General features: G+C 31.2%; 2 protein-coding genes across 2 annotated transcripts; both read left to right on the forward strand.

Moving 5' to 3' along the window:
- Nucleotides 1-13322: 13322 nt before the first annotated feature.
- Nucleotides 13323-13844, forward strand: LOC112770868 (uncharacterized). Its single transcript, XM_025815367.1, has one exon. It carries the CDS (start codon nucleotides 13323-13325, stop codon nucleotides 13842-13844), a length of 522 nt encoding a protein of 173 aa, XP_025671152.1.
- A 9-nt stretch (nucleotides 13845-13853) lies between these two features.
- On the forward strand, nucleotides 13854-14612 carry LOC114925266 (uncharacterized). Its single transcript, XM_029292597.1, has one exon. The coding sequence runs from the start codon at nucleotides 13854-13856 to the stop codon at nucleotides 14610-14612; it is 759 nt and encodes a 252-aa protein (XP_029148430.1).
- Nucleotides 14613-19876: the final 5264 nt, after the last annotated feature.

A 19876-nucleotide genomic window follows, 5' to 3' on the forward strand; every position in this document is an offset into this window, starting at 1 on the left:
TGTACGCGTGATAGGCAAATTTCACTCCCACGCGTACGCGTGACCCCTGTTTCAGCAAACATGAATTTTGTGTTTTAAAACTTAATTTCAAACCTCTAAACCTCTATTTTTACTGTTTTAGCCCCTAGATCTTAGTGGTATGCCTAATAATAAGATGAAGGTAGGAAAAGGTGGTAGCTTGAGGGTGAAGTAAGATTTGAAATGATGAATTATGTACGAAAATGCAAAGATATGAGGTATATGTGTGATGCCATGACTATAATGAATGAATGTAAAGGAATGATGATGATGAATTTTGAGAATAAATGGACATAATGATGATATTGATGTGTTGGAGGCGGGGAAGGCAATAGGACGCTAATCCCTCGATCTTTTTCTCCCGCATTCCTTGTGATTGTGTTTTGTGAGATGTGGGGAAGGCGGTAGGGCACTAATCCTTCGATTCATTTCCCCGCATTTATTGTGATTGTCTTTTGTGGGATGTGAGAAAAGTGGTAGGGCACTAATCCCCTAACGTATTTTCTCACATTCTTTTTCTCTCTTTGTCTGCAAGGTGGTAGGGCACTAATCCCTCGACCAGTATGGCACGGCCTCACTAGGAGAAGGTGGTAGAGCACTAATCTCCCAATTTATTCCCCCTGGTATGCCTCCAAGAGAAGGTGGTAGAGCACTAATCCCCCAATTTTATACCTCCTGGGGATGCGCAGTTGAAAGATGGTATTCGGATTAGCTACCGGGTGTGTCGGGTTCTGGCAGTTAACCGACACGTGAGCTCACGACCAGTAGAAAAGGCATGCATCATGTGCATTTGTATGTTTTGTTTGAGTGTCCATTGTCTTAGCTTGCTTAATTGTTTATTCATGTTAATTGCTAATTGGTTACTTGTTATATATGCTTTCTGTATGTGCTTGACTTGTTTGTTTTGCTTGTCTGTGCACCGGAGTTAGAGGATTGGAGAAAAGGTGGAAGATTTGAGGATTATGGTATGGTTTGGGTTAAGTTTAGGAAGCCTTAGAGACCACCCTGTTTATGGTTTCAGTTTTAAATATTTAAGTTTTATAATTTGAATGTCGGAGTTCTAGGATTGCCTCTGACTTTTCCAGGACCTTATATCTTATGTATGCAGCACCTCTACCACGCTGAGAACCTCCAGTTCTTATTCCATACAGATATTTGTTGTTTTTCATATGCAGGTCGAGAAGCACCTCGCTAGGCGTCTGGAGTTCTTTAGCAAAGTGGATCATTTTGGAACTTTGTTTTGTGTACTTTTATATATGACTATATGTATATAACTCTCCTAACAACTTGTTTTATTTTTGTGCCTCTTAGAGGTGTATGGAGAACTAGGACCTCTTTTGTGTATTTTGGGCTATATATATATATATGTGTTGAGTTAGGAGCTTGTTATCTTGTACTCTTGACCCTCTGTTCTTACTTTCTGTATATATATGTTTATGAAACTTAGTTTCTTTGTATGCAAGTTACGTTATTTCTGAGCGTTGCATTTTTTATTTTTGCGGTTTTGCTTTACTTACTTTCCAAGACGTATATTATATTCTTTCTATTATCATATGTATATATATTTTATTTTAGAGGTCGTAATACCACACCACCTCTGTTTTACAACTTAAGCGTAAAGCTCTGTGTGGTAGTGTTACACCTTTTGGGCTAATTAATGCACCTAGTACTTTTATGCGTCTAATGAACCATGTTTTGCGAGAATTTTTAGGTAAATTTGTTGTTGTTTATTTCGATGATATTTTCATTTATAGCAGTTGTTTGGATGACCACTTGTCACATGTTTCAGCTATTTTGGAAGTGCTTCAAAAAGAAAAATTACATGTCAATCTTAAAAAGTGCACATTTTGTACTGATCGAGTTGTATTTCTTATTTTTGTTGTGAGTGCGAATGAAATTGAGGTTGATGAGGAAAAGGTAAAGGCTAATCGTGAATGGTCAACGCTCAAGAATGCTTCTGAGGTAAGAAGTTTTCATGGGTTAGCTGAGTTTTATAGGAGATTTATGAAAAACTTTTCTACCATTACTATGCCTCTCACAGAGGTTATTAAAAAAGATATTGGGTTTAAATGGAAAAAAGGAACAAGAAATTGCATTTTATACCCTAAACGATTGTTTGTGCTCTGCTCCTATTCTTGTTTTACCTAACTTTGATCAAACCTTTGAGATCGAATGTGATACTTCTGGGATTGGTATAGGTACTGTTTTGATGCAGGAAAAATGAACTATTGCCTTCTTTAGTAAAGAGTTAAATTTAGCTCGCGCAAATATTCAACTTATGACAAAGAAGTATATGCTTTGGTTTGGGTTTTGGAGGATTGGAAACACTACCTCTTACCTAAGGAGCTTGTGATTCACACGGATCATGAATCTTTGAAGCACTTAAAGGACAAGGTAAGTTTGATAAAAGACATGCTAAATGGGTGAAATTCATTGAGACATTTTCATATGTGATTGCATTTAAACATGGTAAAGAGAATGTAGTTGCTAATACTTTATCTCTGAGGTATGCTTTGATTACTACACTTACTTCTAAGTTGTTAGGATTTGAATTTTTAAATGAGTTGTATGCAACTGATTCTGACTTTTTTGCTATTTGTGCCTCTTGTGAACATGGTGCATTTAACGAATTTTATAAACATGAAGGTTTTCTGTTTTGTGATAATAGAATTTGTGTTTCTGCTTGTTCTATGAAGGACTTACTTGTTCTGGAATCACATAATGGGAATTTGATGGGTCATTTTGGTGTGCATAAGACATTGAATGTGTTATCTAAACATTTTTACTAGCCACACATGTGTAGAGATGTTAAAAAATTTTATGCTAAATATATTACATATAAACAGGCTAAATCTAAGTCTTTATAACATAATTTGTAGACTCCCTTACCTGTTCCTATGTATCCGTGAGTTGATATTTTTATAGATTTTGTTCTTAGTTTGCCTCAAACTAGGAAAGGTAGAGATAATATTTTTGTTGTGGTAGACAAGTTTAGTAAAATAGCTCATTTTATTGCATGCCATAAAACTGATGATGCAACAAATATTGCTGATCTATTTTTTAGAGATATTGTGCGCTTGCATGGTGTTCCCCAAACTATTGTTTCTGATCGTGACGTAAAATTTTTTAGTAACTTTTGGAAAGTGCTATGGGGTAAATTAGGCATAAAATTATTATACTCTACTACTTGTCATCCTCAGATTGATAGTCAAACTGAAGTAATAAATAGAAGATTAGAGACCTTATTACGTGCTGTTGTTGGTAAGAATTTGAAAACTTGAGAAGATTGTTTACCTTTTATTGAGTTTGCTTATAATAGAACCATTTATTCTTCTACAGGTTTTTCTCCTTTTGAACTTGTGTATGGTTACTGTTTTGGACTTATTACTCTTACCTTTGAGTGACCTTATTAGCTTGGATGCAGAAGGTAAAGCTAAAAAAGTTAAAGCAATGCACTTGAAAGTACGTGATTTGCTTGAAAAGAAAAATGGGTTGATAGCTCAAAAGGTGAATAAAGGTCAAAGACAACTTTTCTTTGAACCTGGTGATTGGATATGGGTTCATTTGAGAAATGAGAAGTTTCTTACTCAAAGAAAATCCAAGTTAGACCCTAGGGGTGATGATCCATTTCATGTGCTCGAAAGGATCAATAACAATGCTTACAATATTGATCTTTCAGGTGAGTATAATGTGTCAGCTACTTTTAATATATCTGACTTATCTCCTTTTGATTTGAATGCAGATTCGAGGATGAATCTTTTTTAGGAGGGAGGGAATGACACGAGCTCTGTGGGACAAACTGAGAACTGTCATATGTTAATTGGTCCAATTACAAGAGCAACAACTAAGAGAATAAAAGAAGGTTTTGCAAACATGGCTAAATCATTTGTTCAGAAAATGCATCAAGAATTAGGTAAGACAAAGATTAACGATTATGGAAAGTCAAACGTCTTACTATTTACAAGATGTATTGAAGACTCTCGTTAGTCAAGATGAATTAAATAGGCATCGCTTTCTTAGTATTTATTTTATGTTTATTTTATTTTAGTTTGTTTTGTTTGTTTTAGACCCAGTTATGATTTTACCTATTTTTATTTTAGTGAACTTATGAATTAGAGCTTTAAACTTAAGAGGTATAAAAACCTTTTAAAACATGGTAGCCACATATTTTTTTTTCCTTAATTTTGATCAATGAAATTATTTTTAAATTTTTTTTATAAACTTGGATGTGAACAAAAAAGGTAGAATAATTTCCTTTAATATTGCATTAAAAAATCAAATTGAGGTAGAAAACTCTCTTTCTTTAATTTTTCATCTTATTCTAGGTTACGTTCAGTATCACACACCAAATTTCAGACCAAATAGATTAAAAAAAGAGAAAGAAAAAAAAGGGAGCAATTTAAGTTATTGGACCGTTCTTTAGATCTTTGTAGGCTTCGAAACAATGACCGACATAAAAAATTTCAGTTATAGAACAAAAATATACTAAAATAAATTTTGCTAAACATTAATATATTTATACTTTGAAACTAAAATCATACATATAAATATCCAGAAAAGTTAGACATATATATAAAAACATATTAATTTAAAATAATAAAAAATTAATTGAAATAATTTTCTCTCTTTATTTCAAAATAATTAAATATTGTATATTTATATATATTTTTAAATTTAATTTTAATATATTATCAATTTAAAAATATTAATTAATAGATAGATATCATTCTTTTTTTATCTTAACCATTTTAAAAAAAACTAATAATTTCGCTTATATTTAAAAAATTAAGTTTTAACTTAGTAATTAATTACTTAGTTATTTTTAAAAATATATTATCAATATTTATTAATGTTGAATTTGTTTATTTATTTATTTTAAGTTTTGATGCATATAATAAGATAAAGATTGTTTCATGTTAAATTTAACAATATAACTTTTTTTTTAACATAAATTTTAATGGAAACAAACATAGTATAATAATGAAAACAAAATATATCACTACCAGAAATATAAAAGTTACCAACGGGCAGGTACTGATAAACGATAAATAGTAGCAAAGCTCAACGACCGTGGTAACTAATTGCAACATATTGTATCTTTGTAACCAAATTTTATAGAATTTTTTGACGTTTCTATTTATCCGTGGCCAACTTGAGATGGATTTTCTCATTTGTAATGGACTAAATGATCACCATGATGAAATGAAATGATGTCCATTTTTAATTCCGCGCTTAATTTAGTGTTTCCCTCCAACCTTTTCAAAATATTTTTATGCAGTTCATATTTTTCTCAAATTTAAACCTTAACAATAAATATTAGGGTGCATGTTTTTTTTGTCAGTTTTCTGAAAGTTGGTTTCTTCTCCCTCTTTACCAGTGCTATCACTGAAAATTAATAAGGTATGTTAATTATTTAATTTTCAATGTGGTTGATGATTTACAATTTTTATACTTTCTACTAACTAAGTTGTTAATTTTCACTTGTTTGATTAAATAGTAATTTCTTAGTATGGTTATGTTGTTCATTAGCAGTATAAAAATTAGATGCGGATCATGACTTGTAATTTCACTTTTTCTTTCATTTTTACCATGCATATTTTTTCTGTCAATATTTTTTCTGGCCGAATGCAATTTATTTTTTCCTATTTATTTATGGTGGTTATGTTTGTATTTCTTACCCTTTTATTCTTTACTATTTATTTTTGGTGGAGTTAAATTTTGATTCTATTTGGGATACATATTTGAGAGTACAAATATAAAGAGCCACTACAATCATCATCAAATTATTAGAAGAGAATTCAATGCTACAATAATAATGATCCATGTTATATATATTAAAATTATAAGAAAAATACAAAAGAGTACAAAAAGAAACTAATTTTGTAAACTACTTATCAACTCAAAATCACTTTTTATATCAATTATATTTTTTTCATATATACGAAAGATCATTATTGTAGCATTGAATTCTCTTTTAATAATTTGGTGATGACTGTTGTGAATTTTGTGTCTTCTTAAGTATGCATCTCAACCAGAATCAAAATTTAACTCCACTATAAATAAATAAATAATAAAGAACATGCAAAATTTATTTTATTCTGACGACCCACAGTTCAAAAATAAATACATGTTTATAATTAACTTATAGATGGAATATAAGTTGATTTGAAATTAAATTGAAGATGAGGGAAGTAAGTGAATTTAATAATAATATAGATTAAAATTATTATTTGACTGAATAAAATTAAAGCTACAATGCATAATAATGTTAATAAGGTGAAGGTTTTTTAGATAAGGGAGATAGAAAGGGGTATAGTATTTTTTAGAATTCTCATGTTTATGTTTAACGGAGTTGCTTTAATTTATTTTAGAAACAACTAACTCTGATTAATTGGAATAATAACTAATTATAAGTTAATTACTAAGTATTAATTAAATTCATTTTGATGTTGAAGAAAGAAAAAAATATATATTGTACGTATTTAAATTACGTTTGATAAGCCTTGGTGTAATAAGATTAATGTGCATTTTTGACTGATAGCACTCAATGCTCATACTAATATCTGTAAAAAGTCTCCCTTCTCACATGCATTCTACACTAGTGCCCCATCTTCTACTATGGATTTTAGTATAGAAGTTTGTTGTCTTTAATATTCTGTTTGCGCTTTGTTATCGAATTTAACATGATATTACCATTTAATAATTCTCTATAGTTATTTGGTTTGGTTGGAAACTTGTAAGAGATATATGCACTTGGTGTGCAGTATCTACAAAGGCATGGATTTTCATATTTTACTATTTTTTCTGACTGGGATGCAGATGTCATATTAATGGATATGAAGGTAACTTTTGAAAATAAATTGTGTTGCTAGCACCTGTATGTAACACTGTAAATTGAATATAAATCATTGTATTTTTTATCTATGTAGACAAGCGTTAAAACCAAGCCAGTATGTGAGTTTGAGTGGCCACGTCGAAAACAATTCATCATCATGAAGCGACACATTGCAATTTTTTTTTCAAAAGAGAGAATATATTCGCTGTACAACTGAATCACCAGAAATCCAGGCTACGGTAAAAGATATTGATCTCAACAAGAAGCCATTTTGGAAGAAGGATTTGGATCCTGTTGCTCGTGAGAAAGTTAGATGATTTTGTGAAATTTGGTATTCAGGAGAATATTATATCTAGTTTAGTTTCGTTGAACATAACCCCACTATATTATTAGCTCTCTTAGTTTCCTATTCCAGTTTTATCTAGGCTTAGTCTTTCCGTTTATTCCAATTTTATCTACGCTTAGTCTTTCTGTTTAATGTTACATTTGGTTTTCAACTGAACATGCTATATGATCATCACTGTATGATGTACTGAAATTTCTAATTCAACTGATAATGCTATTTTATGTTTTATTTTATTTTTCATGTGAACATTTTTATTTATATTTGGTATTAATAGTAATGTTATTAATTCCAAAAACTAGCATCGTATATAACATTAATAAATTTATAAACTTTATTATCTACCAGTGAATGTTATCACAGTTATGACGCAAATAAAAAGAAATATACATATTCAACCAAGATTATTGTTAGTCTTTTGGTCAAAAATAAAATAAAAGTATCTATTTCTATAATTTATTTGTACAAAAAAGAAAAATTATTCAATAGAAAATACTCGATCACACTGTTCAACGTCGTTGTCGTCAACAACATCAACTTCTCCAGGTTTTTTTTTCTAAATTTGATCCTTTGTAATTTTTTATTTTATTTGGTATGTCTCTATTTTAGAAAAAAAGAATGGATTAGATGAGGATTTAAAAATGGGCATGTATCTGTATTATTTGGTTCGATGTTGTAAGAAATTAATCTTCTATTGTCTGCCTTGTACAAAGCATCAATTAAAACTCTAAAGTTGGCACAAGACTAGCAGCAACCAAGAACTTGAATTCCTAATACGGTAATTTTTTCTCTAACATGATGCATTTTATGTGTGACGTTTTGATAAAATAGTTTGATATCACTAACACATAATAGAATGGTAGTCCTCATTACTACATTGACGGATATTTTTTTCATGTTGGACTTTTCAATTTATTTATATAAAATGAATTCTAATCCTATTTAGTGATATAAAATTTACTGCTATTAAACTAGTTATTATGAAAGTGGATATAGTTGTTCATATTTTCAGAATTTTTTATTTACTGCAGAAATTTTCTTTGATCCCTTGAATTATTGATTTAAGCTTTGGTTTTATTATATATTGTTGTTATCTTCTCTTGCATGATCACAGCAAACTACTCAAACCTTGACTAGGAAAACCTTAAATAATTTATCATTCATGGAGCACAAATTGAAATTTTCAGTAGCACTTACATCGTTAACTTTATTCACATTTCTCATAGGCATTATCTTGCGGCATTCCTCATGGATCATAAATTCTTGAATCTAGTTATATGATTTATTACTCTTGATGTTCATGTTTGGGTTTAAAATTTAAGAGATTATAAAAGGTTGGAGGAACATTATCCATCAATTAAAAGATGGGATAAGATACCAGAAGATAACACAAAAAGACAGTAAAAATTTATTGAAGTAAGTTTATTTCACTTTGATGTGCATTTTTATTGATTTATTGTCATTTAATAATTGATCTCCTCTATGAAATATTTCAAGAAAAATTTTGAGTTTGATTATGTTGCTAGCGTTAAATGGGTTCTAAGGACCTTAGGTAATAGATGGAAGGCCCATAAATATAATTTACGAGGAGAATACTTCTTTTCTAACAAAAAAAGACAGAAATTCTGGCTGCGAATCCCTCAGACATACCGCCTGTTGAATGGACTGCTTTTGTGGATCATTATATGGACCCTAAAACAAAGGTAAATACTTAATCTATGCTTTTTTTTTATTTTTTTTTATTGAATATTTATTATGAATATCTAGTAACATTTATTTACTAATTTCTTGTTCTTGAAAATCATAGAAACAATGTTTGCAAAATGTTAGAAATCGTGAGAAATTTATAGTTTCACATGCCAGTGAAAGTAAAAGTAATGCTAAAAGAGCAACTCAAGTGGTATTATTTTTTTTATTATTGAGCCTAGTACTGTTATACTATTTCTATAAAATTAGCGGTTTTAATTAAATTTGTGATTACCTTTAATATTCTATTTATTGTATCAGAAGAAAAAATTGGAAAGGCCTTTATGTCGAAGCGAGATTATTGTATCAACTTTGCTAAAGAAAGATGGGAGTTATGTAAGCGGGAAGGACAACAATTAGGGGAAGGACAACAATTAGCTATGAATGTCTGAATTTGTTTTTATATGGCCGTATATTTTTTATATGCCTTAATTATGTCAATACTCTAATCCAATGCGATGTGCATTGGTTTGTAGGAAAAAATAGCAGAGTATTTGCCTGAAGATCAAGCACGTGCTGCCACTGAAGGTATTCAGTCAAAAGTTTTGGCTCATCCAGATGATGTAATTGAAAAAGTTTGTGGTCTTGAGAATGGTAAGTCAAAGTGCATCTTTGGAGAGGCAATATGCGAAAGTTCTAGCAGTGCATCCCAACAGCATGTTGCAGATTTGGAAAGGCAACTTCAAGAAGCTAAAGATCAAGTGACAACCCTCCACAGATTTCTACAACAGAAGTACGGTAATGAAGTACATACCTTCTCTTATTCTATGCCACACATTCAGTCGGATTGATGCACCTCATGTCATATCTATTTTAATCTTAATTTATATCTAGTTTACACTGTTATTAGAGATACTTTTATTTTTTGTCGTACAGAATTATAAAACTTACTTTTTGCTATTTCTTTACGATATATATGAACAATGCATATGCTTTACCGTTATTACTTAGTTTGCTATTTTTTTGTTTTAATAGTTATTATCGTTGCTTTGATGGTTTTTATTATTATAAAATATTTTTAACATGTTAGTATATATATAGAAATAAATATATACAATAACAATTTAAAAAAATATTCAATTGGTAATTATGGCAGAAATTTTTTTAATTAAAAAAAAAGCTACGGATTTATGTGTTGGTAAATAGCCCATTAATATTGCCCACGGAAAAAAGCATGAAAAAAAAATCTGGCCTGTTAAATATTTTTTGTACATACTTTTTTTGACACAGAAAAAACTATGGCTAAATAACCCAACATTGTTTAGTCACAGAAAAAAGGTGGCAAAAAAGTTTAGCCTGTCAATATTAATTACGAAAAAAATTGTGGTAAAATTATATTTATTGGTTACATTATTTTCATTTAGCCACGATTTAGAATGTGGACAATAATATAAAAACTGTGGCTATTTAAATATTTCTACGGATCACAAAACTGTGACTAACAAATCAAAAACCGTGGCTAATTAAAAAGATGTCGCCCTTATTAATTACAAATATGTATTTGTTGTTAATGTTTAATTACCACAAATTTTCGTAATTTTAACCACAATTTTTTCGTAGCTAATATCGTGTATTTCTGATAGTGTATTAATCTATATATATTATTAATTTATTTTCAAACTTCAAGTGGGGCAAATGCCCCCTCTCTTTTTCTCACCTTGATCTCCGTGCTTCAAGGATCCTTTTGGAGTCTTAATGACTTAAACTTGCATCATTGATACTCTTAACATTGTATCTGTGTACTATATTTTGCAGTCATTTGCTCAGTTACTACGAGCTCCTCACGATGATGCAGAGGCAATAATAAAGGATACGTTTTATTTTTTTAATTAATAAAAATATTTAAATAATTTTATTTGTTATAATCTTTATATTTATTTTAAATCAAATAAAATATTAAGACATAACTTAATCACATATATTTTAGGACAATTTACGCAAATAAAATGAAGGAGTAAAATCTTTACATAAATACAACATTGATAATTTCCAGACATAAATGCAATAAATGCAACTATATATAATCCGCTACCTCTGTAGCGGAACTCAATTGCACGTAATCTGCTACAGGGTATCGCGGATTACGTTGATGGCTGAGTTACTCATAAACTGCTACACCCTATAGCGGTTTATGACCAAATGGCGCTACACTCATAATCCGCTACACACTCTAGCGGATTATGAACAATGTAGATTGATGGGAAGATGCCTATATATACCCAACAAGTTGTGTAGAGTGTCATTCTCATTCATTCATAACTTGAGGAATGGAGAGTGAAGAGAGCTTTTTGGTGTTAGTGCATCATGTTGGAAAAATAAAAAAAGAGTAAGAGGCACGGTGTGAAGTTTACAGACAGAGAACCGTTGAGTGTTTTTGTCAGGTCGTCTGATACACTGTTGGATTTGAAGAGCAGTATACTGCAGAAGTTGGCCGCGGGTGGCACAAAGTGGGTGAAGAAGCTGTTCTACAAGATCCCTATTGCGGTTGTGTCAACCGGTGTGCAATACGAAACGTTCATGTTACGAACAGATGAAGATATGCAGGTGTTGTTTCATTGTCGTCGGAGTTTTCCGGAAGTGAGGATACATGAGTTGTTTGCGAAGCTGGAACATGGGATCGATAGTTCTGGTGCATCCTCTCCAAACCCCCAGTCCCAGTCCACCACGATGGGGTGCCTCCACCTCGATGCCCGTTGTTGCAGCTGAGTGTTTGTTGGAGTATCGACCAGCCGGTCCAGTTGGGCCATTCACCTCGGGTGTGTTTGTGAAACACGTTGAAGAGGATAAAAGTGCGTTTGAGTGCTTTGAACGTTGTTTTTTTATGTTTGGCAACTTTTTTCTTTGAACGCTAACGTGATTCTGCATCCCAAAAGCTCGTTTACTAGAAGTAAGAAATTATAGCTTCTACGTTTACTCAACGCACGTTTAGGTTGCTAGTTATTATTGGTTTTTCCATAATTTTTTCTAAATAAATACTGTGAATATTAAAATAATTATTCTAATTTTTGGCAACTGTTTACTATTTTAATTTTTTTATAATATGTATTATTGTTCTTATTAGAAATGATAAATTAAATAAAAAATTAATTATAAATAATAATAAAAATATAACTTGTAAAAAATTAGAACCTAAAATAATAATAAAAATAAAATTATTAAAAGTACTAAAATATATTATTTTATATATTATTTTTAATTTAATAAATACATATTAATTTTTACTATAAAAAATACTTAAAAAGTTATCCATTTTTATGTTATTTTTAATTTTATAAATAAATATTAATTTTTATTATAATAATAAAAAATTATAATATACTAAAATAGAGTATTATAAAAAAATATTATATAAAAATACTAAAAATATAAAAAAAGATTAAATATACTTAAAAAAATATTATAATTTAATATTATATTTTTAATAATTAATTAATTATTTATCTAGAAGTAATTTTAACTAATATTATCCAAACAAAATTTATATTATCAAAATCAATTTTAGTAAAAATTGCCAAACATAAATCATGTTGGCACAAACTCACTTCTATCCAAAATCAATTCTACAAAATCACTTCCATTCAAACTCCAGTTTGCCCAACGTGAATCCTAACACACACCTCAACTCATCCATTTCCAGATGTAGGACATGAGGGAGAACCGGATCGGGTGGAAAATGCTATGCAAGAGGATGATTCCGATGAAGAGCCTGCTGACATTGGAAGGGACAGTGATGATGAAATTTTGCAAAACCCAGCAAGATGTCAACCGCCGTCAAGTGCCGGCACACATGAGCAACCTGCACATTATTCTACCTTGGATCTGGGAGCCATCAGCCAACCGACGGATTCAGCACCAACCTTTGGGGGTCGAGGCTTGCACGAGGAAAATTCTGTAACTGAATTTCAAGTTGGCGAATCTTTCCATAGTAAGGAGGAAGCTGTGCTTACTGTAAAGGATTACAGCATTCGGCGCGGAGTTGAGTATAGAGTGATGGAGTCAGATCATCTTAAGTACCATGGGAGATGCAAGGAGTTTGGGAAGGGTTGCACATGGATGATTCGCATCAGCCTTCGAGCACGGAAGGGAACCTGGGAGGTTCGGCGGTACAACGGACCACACACATGTTTGGCTACATTGATATCCAGCGACCACCGACAACTAGATTATCACGTGATCTGTGCGAAGATATTTTCTCTGGTTCGAGCCAATGCGGCGGTATCGATAAAGGTGTTGCAAGAGGCTACCGAAGGAACGTACGGGTTCAAGCCAAGTTACAGAAAGACGTGGTTGGTAAAATAGAAGACGGTAGCACAGATATACGGAGACTAGGAAGAGTCCTACGCCGAGCTACCTCGTTGGATCCTTGGTGTGCAGTCCACCATGGAGGGGACGGTTACGTTGTTGAAGACATCTCCGGTTCGCATGGGTGATGACATGGATGACTCAACCGTGTACTTTCATCGTCTTTTCTGGACGTTTCCTCCTTGTGTTGAAGCTTTCCGACAATGCAAGCCATTGGTAAGCATAGACGGTACTCATATGTATGGCAACTATGAAGGGACTTTGCTCCTGGCCATCGCTCAAGATGGGAACTCCAACATCTTGCCTATTGCTTTCAGTCTCGTGGAGGGGGAAAATGCCGAGTCTTGGTCTTTCTTCCTGATCAACCTGCGGCAACATGTGACTCCGCAACAGGGGATACTGGTCATTTCAGATAGGCACAATGGCATCAAGGCTGCACTAGAGAACCCGAACAGTGGGTGGTTACCCCCGCTTGCATACCGAGCATTTTGTATTCGGCATGTTGCAGCTAACTTCGCACTAAGTTTCAAGGGCACGGATGCAAAGCATTTGCTTGTGAACGCTGCTTATGCGAAGACTGAGGCAGAGTTTCACTATTGATTTGATATAATGCGGACTGAGAATCCGGCAATGTGTGATTGGACGAACAGAATAGAATACAATAAGTGGACTCAGTACCAGGATGGTGGCAGACGGTTCGGTCACATGACGACCAATATATCTGAGTGTGTTAATTCTGTTCTTAAGGGTACACGGAATCTTCCGGTTACCGCCCTAGTCAAGTCCACATATGGTCGGCTAGCGGAGTTGTTTGTGATTCGTGGTCAGACGGCAGAGGCTGAATTGGCCAGCGGTGCCAAGTTCTGCCAGTCTTTTATGAAGGCAATCGAGCGCAACTTGAAAGACTCCAGATGTTTCACTGTCACTCTGTTTGATAGACACCAGTCTGAGTACACCGTTGCCGAGACGACGCTCACCGGGAGCTTTTCACTTGGGACGTACCGAGTTTCCCTCCAGCACCGTACATACGACTGTGGATACTTTCAAGTTCTCCATTACCCATGTTGCCATGCGATTGCATGTTGTGCCCGGTCATGGCTTGACTGGTCTATCTATGTTGACGAGGTCTACACCATGCAGAAGGTGTTCAGGATGTACCAGATGGGTTTCGTGCCGCCAATACCGGAGGGACTTTGGCCACCTTATGACGGTCCGACCGTTATTCCGGACCCCAGCTTGAGGCGTTGTCGTGATGGCCGACCGAGGTCTACCAGAATCCGGAACAACATGGATGAGGCCGACCCTAACCGAACCAAGCGGTGCGGGCTATGCAGACAGCCTGGGCACACGCGTAGGTCTTGCCCCTAGAGAGGCTCCACCGTTGCCGGTAGTTCGTAGGATTTCTAGTCTGTGTGCTTCTACTTTTTTTGAATTTTTTATTCTCCTGTAGCAATTTATGCTTTCGGGTGTTACTGTTAGTTCCTTTCGTGTGTTTGTGTTAATCTTGGTTCCGACCTATTTGTATGACTTATGACTTATGCCTAATGTAAAAATTTAATCAGTGTTACTGTTAATGCCTTGTGCCTATTATATTTCTATGGCTTATTATTTATGGACATTGTATTTGTATAACTTCGTACATTTTGCATCACGAGTTGTTACTGTAAGACTGGTATATATAGGCATCTTTCCATCAATCCACATTGTTCATAATCCGCTAGAGTGTGTAGCGGATTATGAGTGTAGCGCCATTTAATTTGGTCATAAACCACTACAGGGTGTAGCGGTTTATGAGTAACTCAGCCCTCAACGTAATCCGCGATACCCTATAGCGGATTACGTGCAATTGAGTTCCGCTACAGAATGTAGCGGATTATATATAGTTGTGTTTATTGTATTTGCGTTTGAAATTTGCTAATATTGTATTTGCGTAAAGGTTTTGCTCCTTTATTTTATTTGCGTAAATTACCCTATATTTTATATCAAATACAATAAAAAAAACTTAATTTAATTTTTATTTTTTAGTTTCAGTCTCTTTACCAAATATAATCTTACAAATTTACTTACCAAATTTAATTTCTCTATTTTCAAATAGTTCCCCAAAATCGTTGCTACTTTACTAGTGTCTTGATTTTAAGTTTTTAACCTTGAGAATAAAAGTGAAAAAAAATATTCCGTCTATCGAGCTTGTAACCTGAAATGATAAAAAACATGCCAAAATTATTTAAAAAATTTAAGTTCTTTAATGTTGCATTTAAAAATGAGACAAAGATAGAAATTTAAAAAATAGAGATTAAATAAAAATTTTATATTGTATTTAGTATAAAATGTATTGGATTGAGTTATGTTTTAATATTATGTTTAGTTTAAGATAAATATAAAAATTAATGGGTAGATTTAAAATTTAAAAAGTTAACTAATGATATTTTTAAAAATAAGTGTTATTAAAGTTTTAGTTTTCTTCTCTAAAAATTTCATTCCTCTGTGTCTCCACTTTCTGAATATACTAAAAGAACTAAATACAATACATAAGTCAGAGCTAGACCTACGAAATAATCTGTTATGTTTATGAAGATATATAGAATTTTATTGTACTAATAAAAATACAATAGTAAAAATTTAAATGGAGTCTTCTATAATATTTAAATATCTTTATTCATTATATCATTTATTTCTTTAATTATATACGTGCATTACTTATCTAATATCGTATATTAATATTACTTATTTATTTTTTATTAAAAAAAATCAAGTTTATTGACACGCTTTAAATCAGGCTAGACTTGATAATAAACCAAACTTAGTATTCATTAAAGAGTTTATACTATACTACAAGTTATGTTTAGAACAATATACTCTATTGTAAACCTAATTTATTAAGAATAAAATTTGACTTGTCTTAATCTTTTCCACCTCTACTTGAGAAGGTTAATGGAACCTTTTTCAAGAATAACAACTATTTTCTTAATTTAATAATTGGAATAAAAATTTGTTTGGATATCATTAAGTTATTGAAAAAAATTCTTTTATTGAGAAAATATTTTTTTTTTATTTTTAGCATGGTTAATTATTTTAAAATTAAAAATAAAATTAATAAATAAAAAATATCTTTTTTAAATTATAATTTATATTTTTAAAAGATTTTTTACTTTAAAAAAATATTTTAATATAATTGATAAATAAAAAAAATATTTTAACATGAAATATCAAAATATCAAATTATTTTTTCTTTAAAAAATTTTAAAAAATCACTTAAAATATTTTTTTTAAAATTACTCAAAATCACTCAAACAAGTCCTAAATAAATAAAATATACATGAAAAAGATTATAAAAAGAACAAAAGTGCTTACAAAAAAATTTAAAATAATTCGATATATGTCAGATGATTTAAACAAGTTAAATTTATCATTTTTCTATCTAACATTATGTTCTAACATAAAATTGCAATTATATATTTTGTAATTTCTGAAACCTCCATGCATGATGCAACAACGCTCAAAATATCATTTCAATTTTTGTCTTTTTCTCAGAACTGAATCCATCACTATATATACAACTAAAATAATAATATTGACTTGTTAAAATTAAATAATCTTTACAATACATTGAACTATTTAAAAATATTTTTTATATACTTTTATTCTATTTATATTCTTCCGTATATATTTTTATCTGTTTACTTCAATAATAATTATTTTGTCATTCAAAAGATTCTATTTTTTATAAAATATATTTTAATATTTATTTTTGACAAAATAAACTCCTAAATATCAATTTTGTTTGATAAATGATATAATTATTGGGGTTTAAGGTTTAAGACGCAGCAAATGATTTCTTGCAACCTCGTTATGGCAGAAGTAGGTTTCATCAAATGGCTTAGTTTTTTTTTTTTTTGTTATCTTTTTTATTGTTGTTTTCCTAAATAGATACATTGTTCTCTGTCAACGAAAAATTCTTTTCCGGTTTTTCTCTACTAACAATGTCTGGAACAAAGTACAACTTATTAATCTGTGGGTTAGAATTTTTTTTAAGTAAATTTTATTTCACTTTCTCTAAAATAAAATAAAGAATAAATTATCTTTTTAAAACATATTTTATTATTATTATTGAATGAAATAAGCTGACTATCATGATTAAACTCATAATGCAATCTAAATTTTGTTAATCTAATTAACTAATTACGGTATAATTTTTTTAACAAATTATAAAAATCACTAAAAAACTTCTATTTTATAATTTTTTTTAAATCACATATCTGATCTATTAATTAGTTTCAACTAAAAAATAAAAATCTAAAAAAAAACATACAGATACAAAAAATTGAAGAGACACGAAATTTAAAATTTCCAAAACACTTTTTTAATAATTCTCTTTTACTTTTTTCATTTTTTCTTGTGATTGAAATTGATTAATAAATAAATAATTTGAAAAAAATATATTACAAAATTAAATTTTTTTATTAATTTTTATAATTTACAAAAAAATTACATCATGATTAATTGATTAGATTAATAAAATTTAAGTTAAATTAAAAATTAAAATTAATCATGATAAATTAATTTATTTTATTTTATTTAATAATAATAAGATATATCACAAAAAATAATTTAACCTTTAATTTAAAAAAGAATAGGTAAAATTTATCATTTTTTTAAGTCTACGAAAGTAATTTAATGTTTACGTATAGTTTACTATGCAGTTAATATAAATACTTAATGTACCACATAGATAATTTTATTAATATTCATAATGATGGATTAATTATTAAATTATGCTATCAAGTAGAGCTGATATTTAAAAATTTATTTTATCCAAAATAATATTGGATCTGTTTTATCCAAATCCAAATTTTTGAACCACAAAATGGCTATTCACTCTGATTATTATTATTATTATTACACTACGAAGCAATTGGAATCCACGTACTTGATGAATTTTCTGTAAGGACAAGTCCAACCGTTGCGACCAAATTGTTTCGTATAAATACTTACAATACGATTAGGTATCTTTTAAAAATATTTTTTATTCAAATTTTTATTATAATAATTTAAATATTAAATAAATTTAATATTTTTTTAAAATTAAATACACATTTAAAATACAAATTAAATAAAACTTATATCCAAAAATATAAATTCAACAAAATTAAAGATTTTAATTTTAAAACTCAAAAAGTAAATTTTAAGAGTTTTAATTAATTCACACGGCAGAAAACCCCTAAAAAAGATCATAAAACTCTCAATCCAGCCGTCATTTTTGGAGAGCTGCACGTCGTCCGTGGGATTCTTTATTTGCGTCGCCTTTTTTCTTGTTGTCGCTCTCCTCTTCGTCGTTACCACTTCTCGGCGCCGCCACGTCATCCTCAGAGAGCTGTATGCTGTCCGTGTGATTCTTCGTTTATACCGCCTTCCTTCTTGTCGCCGCCTTCCTCCTCGTCGTTGCCACTCCTCGGCGCTGCCGCGTCATCCCAGCGTCGTTCATCTGTTTCGCCGTTCCTCTGCGCCGTCGTAGTCCTCCTCGTCGCTCAATCCGCAGCCTCGCTTCGTCATATTCCTCGTCACGTTCATCCTCATCAGCGTCTGACAAATCCCAATTTGACGGTTTATCTTGTATTAATTTTAGGGGATTTTATAACCTTTTACCCACATTTATTCAATGAAATAGCATGGTTTTGTATATTCTCCTTTAATTGTGCTTAAGAGTGAAAACATGCTTTTTAGGCCTTAAAATAGCTAAATCTAATTCACCTTGATTCCATTAGATGCCTTGATATGTTTGTTAAGTGATTTAAGGTTTAGGAGGCAAAGATTGGATCAACGGAATGAAGAAAGAAGCATAAAAAGTTGGAGAACTCATGAAGAAATGAAAGAACCGGAAAGCTGTCAAGCCGACCTCTTCGCACTTAAACGACCATAACTTGAGCTATAGAGGTCCAAATGATGCGGTTCCAATTGGGTTGGAAAGCTAACATCCGGGGCTTCGAAATGATATAAATTTTGCCATATGTTGCTTCGTGTTCAGGGGCGCGCACGCGCACTTTGCGCGCGCGCGCCGATTCTGTCCGTGGCCCACTTTAATGAAATCGTCCCCAGCGGTTTTAGGAGCCTTGTGGGCTCAATCCAACTCATTTCTGATGCTATTTAAGTCAAGGATTAAAGAGGGATGAGATATCTAGTTACCATTAGCCATAGTTTAGTTCTAGAAGTAATTTCTAGAGAGAGAAGCTCTCACTTCTCTCTAGGATTAGGATTAGGATTAGGCTTAGTTCTTAGATCTAGATTTTAATTCATCTTCTTCTACTTCTATCTTCTCAATTCCTTGTTGTTACATTCCTTCTTCTTCCATTCTTTTATTGTAATTTCCTTTATGTTGTTCTTATACTTTGTTGTAGATCTACTATTGTTCCTTCCATTTTCTTTCAATTCAATAAGAGGTAATTCATAATAATTGTTCTTCTTTGCTTTTCTATTGTTGATCTCTTGCCTTTGTAGTTAGATCTCTCTTTAATTCTTGCAATTTATGTTGTTTACTTTTATTGCTTTTTATGTGTTTGTTGAAATGCCTCTTCTAGATATAGTATAGATTTTGTTCCTCTTGGCCTAGGTAGAGTAATTAGTGACACTTGAGTTAT

Source organism: Arachis hypogaea, chromosome 1 (genome assembly GCF_003086295.3).
Source record: "Arachis hypogaea cultivar Tifrunner chromosome 1, arahy.Tifrunner.gnm2.J5K5, whole genome shotgun sequence".
Taxonomy (NCBI): Eukaryota; Viridiplantae; Streptophyta; class Magnoliopsida; order Fabales; family Fabaceae; genus Arachis; species Arachis hypogaea.

Excerpts from the sequence above, each read along its gene's own strand:
- LOC112770868 (XM_025815367.1), top strand. The coding sequence starts at position 13,323 with ATGGAGGGGACGGTTACGTTGTTGAAGACATCTCCGGTTCGCATGGGT.
- LOC114925266 (XM_029292597.1), top strand. The coding sequence starts at position 13,854 with ATGCGGACTGAGAATCCGGCAATGTGTGATTGGACGAACAGAATAGAA.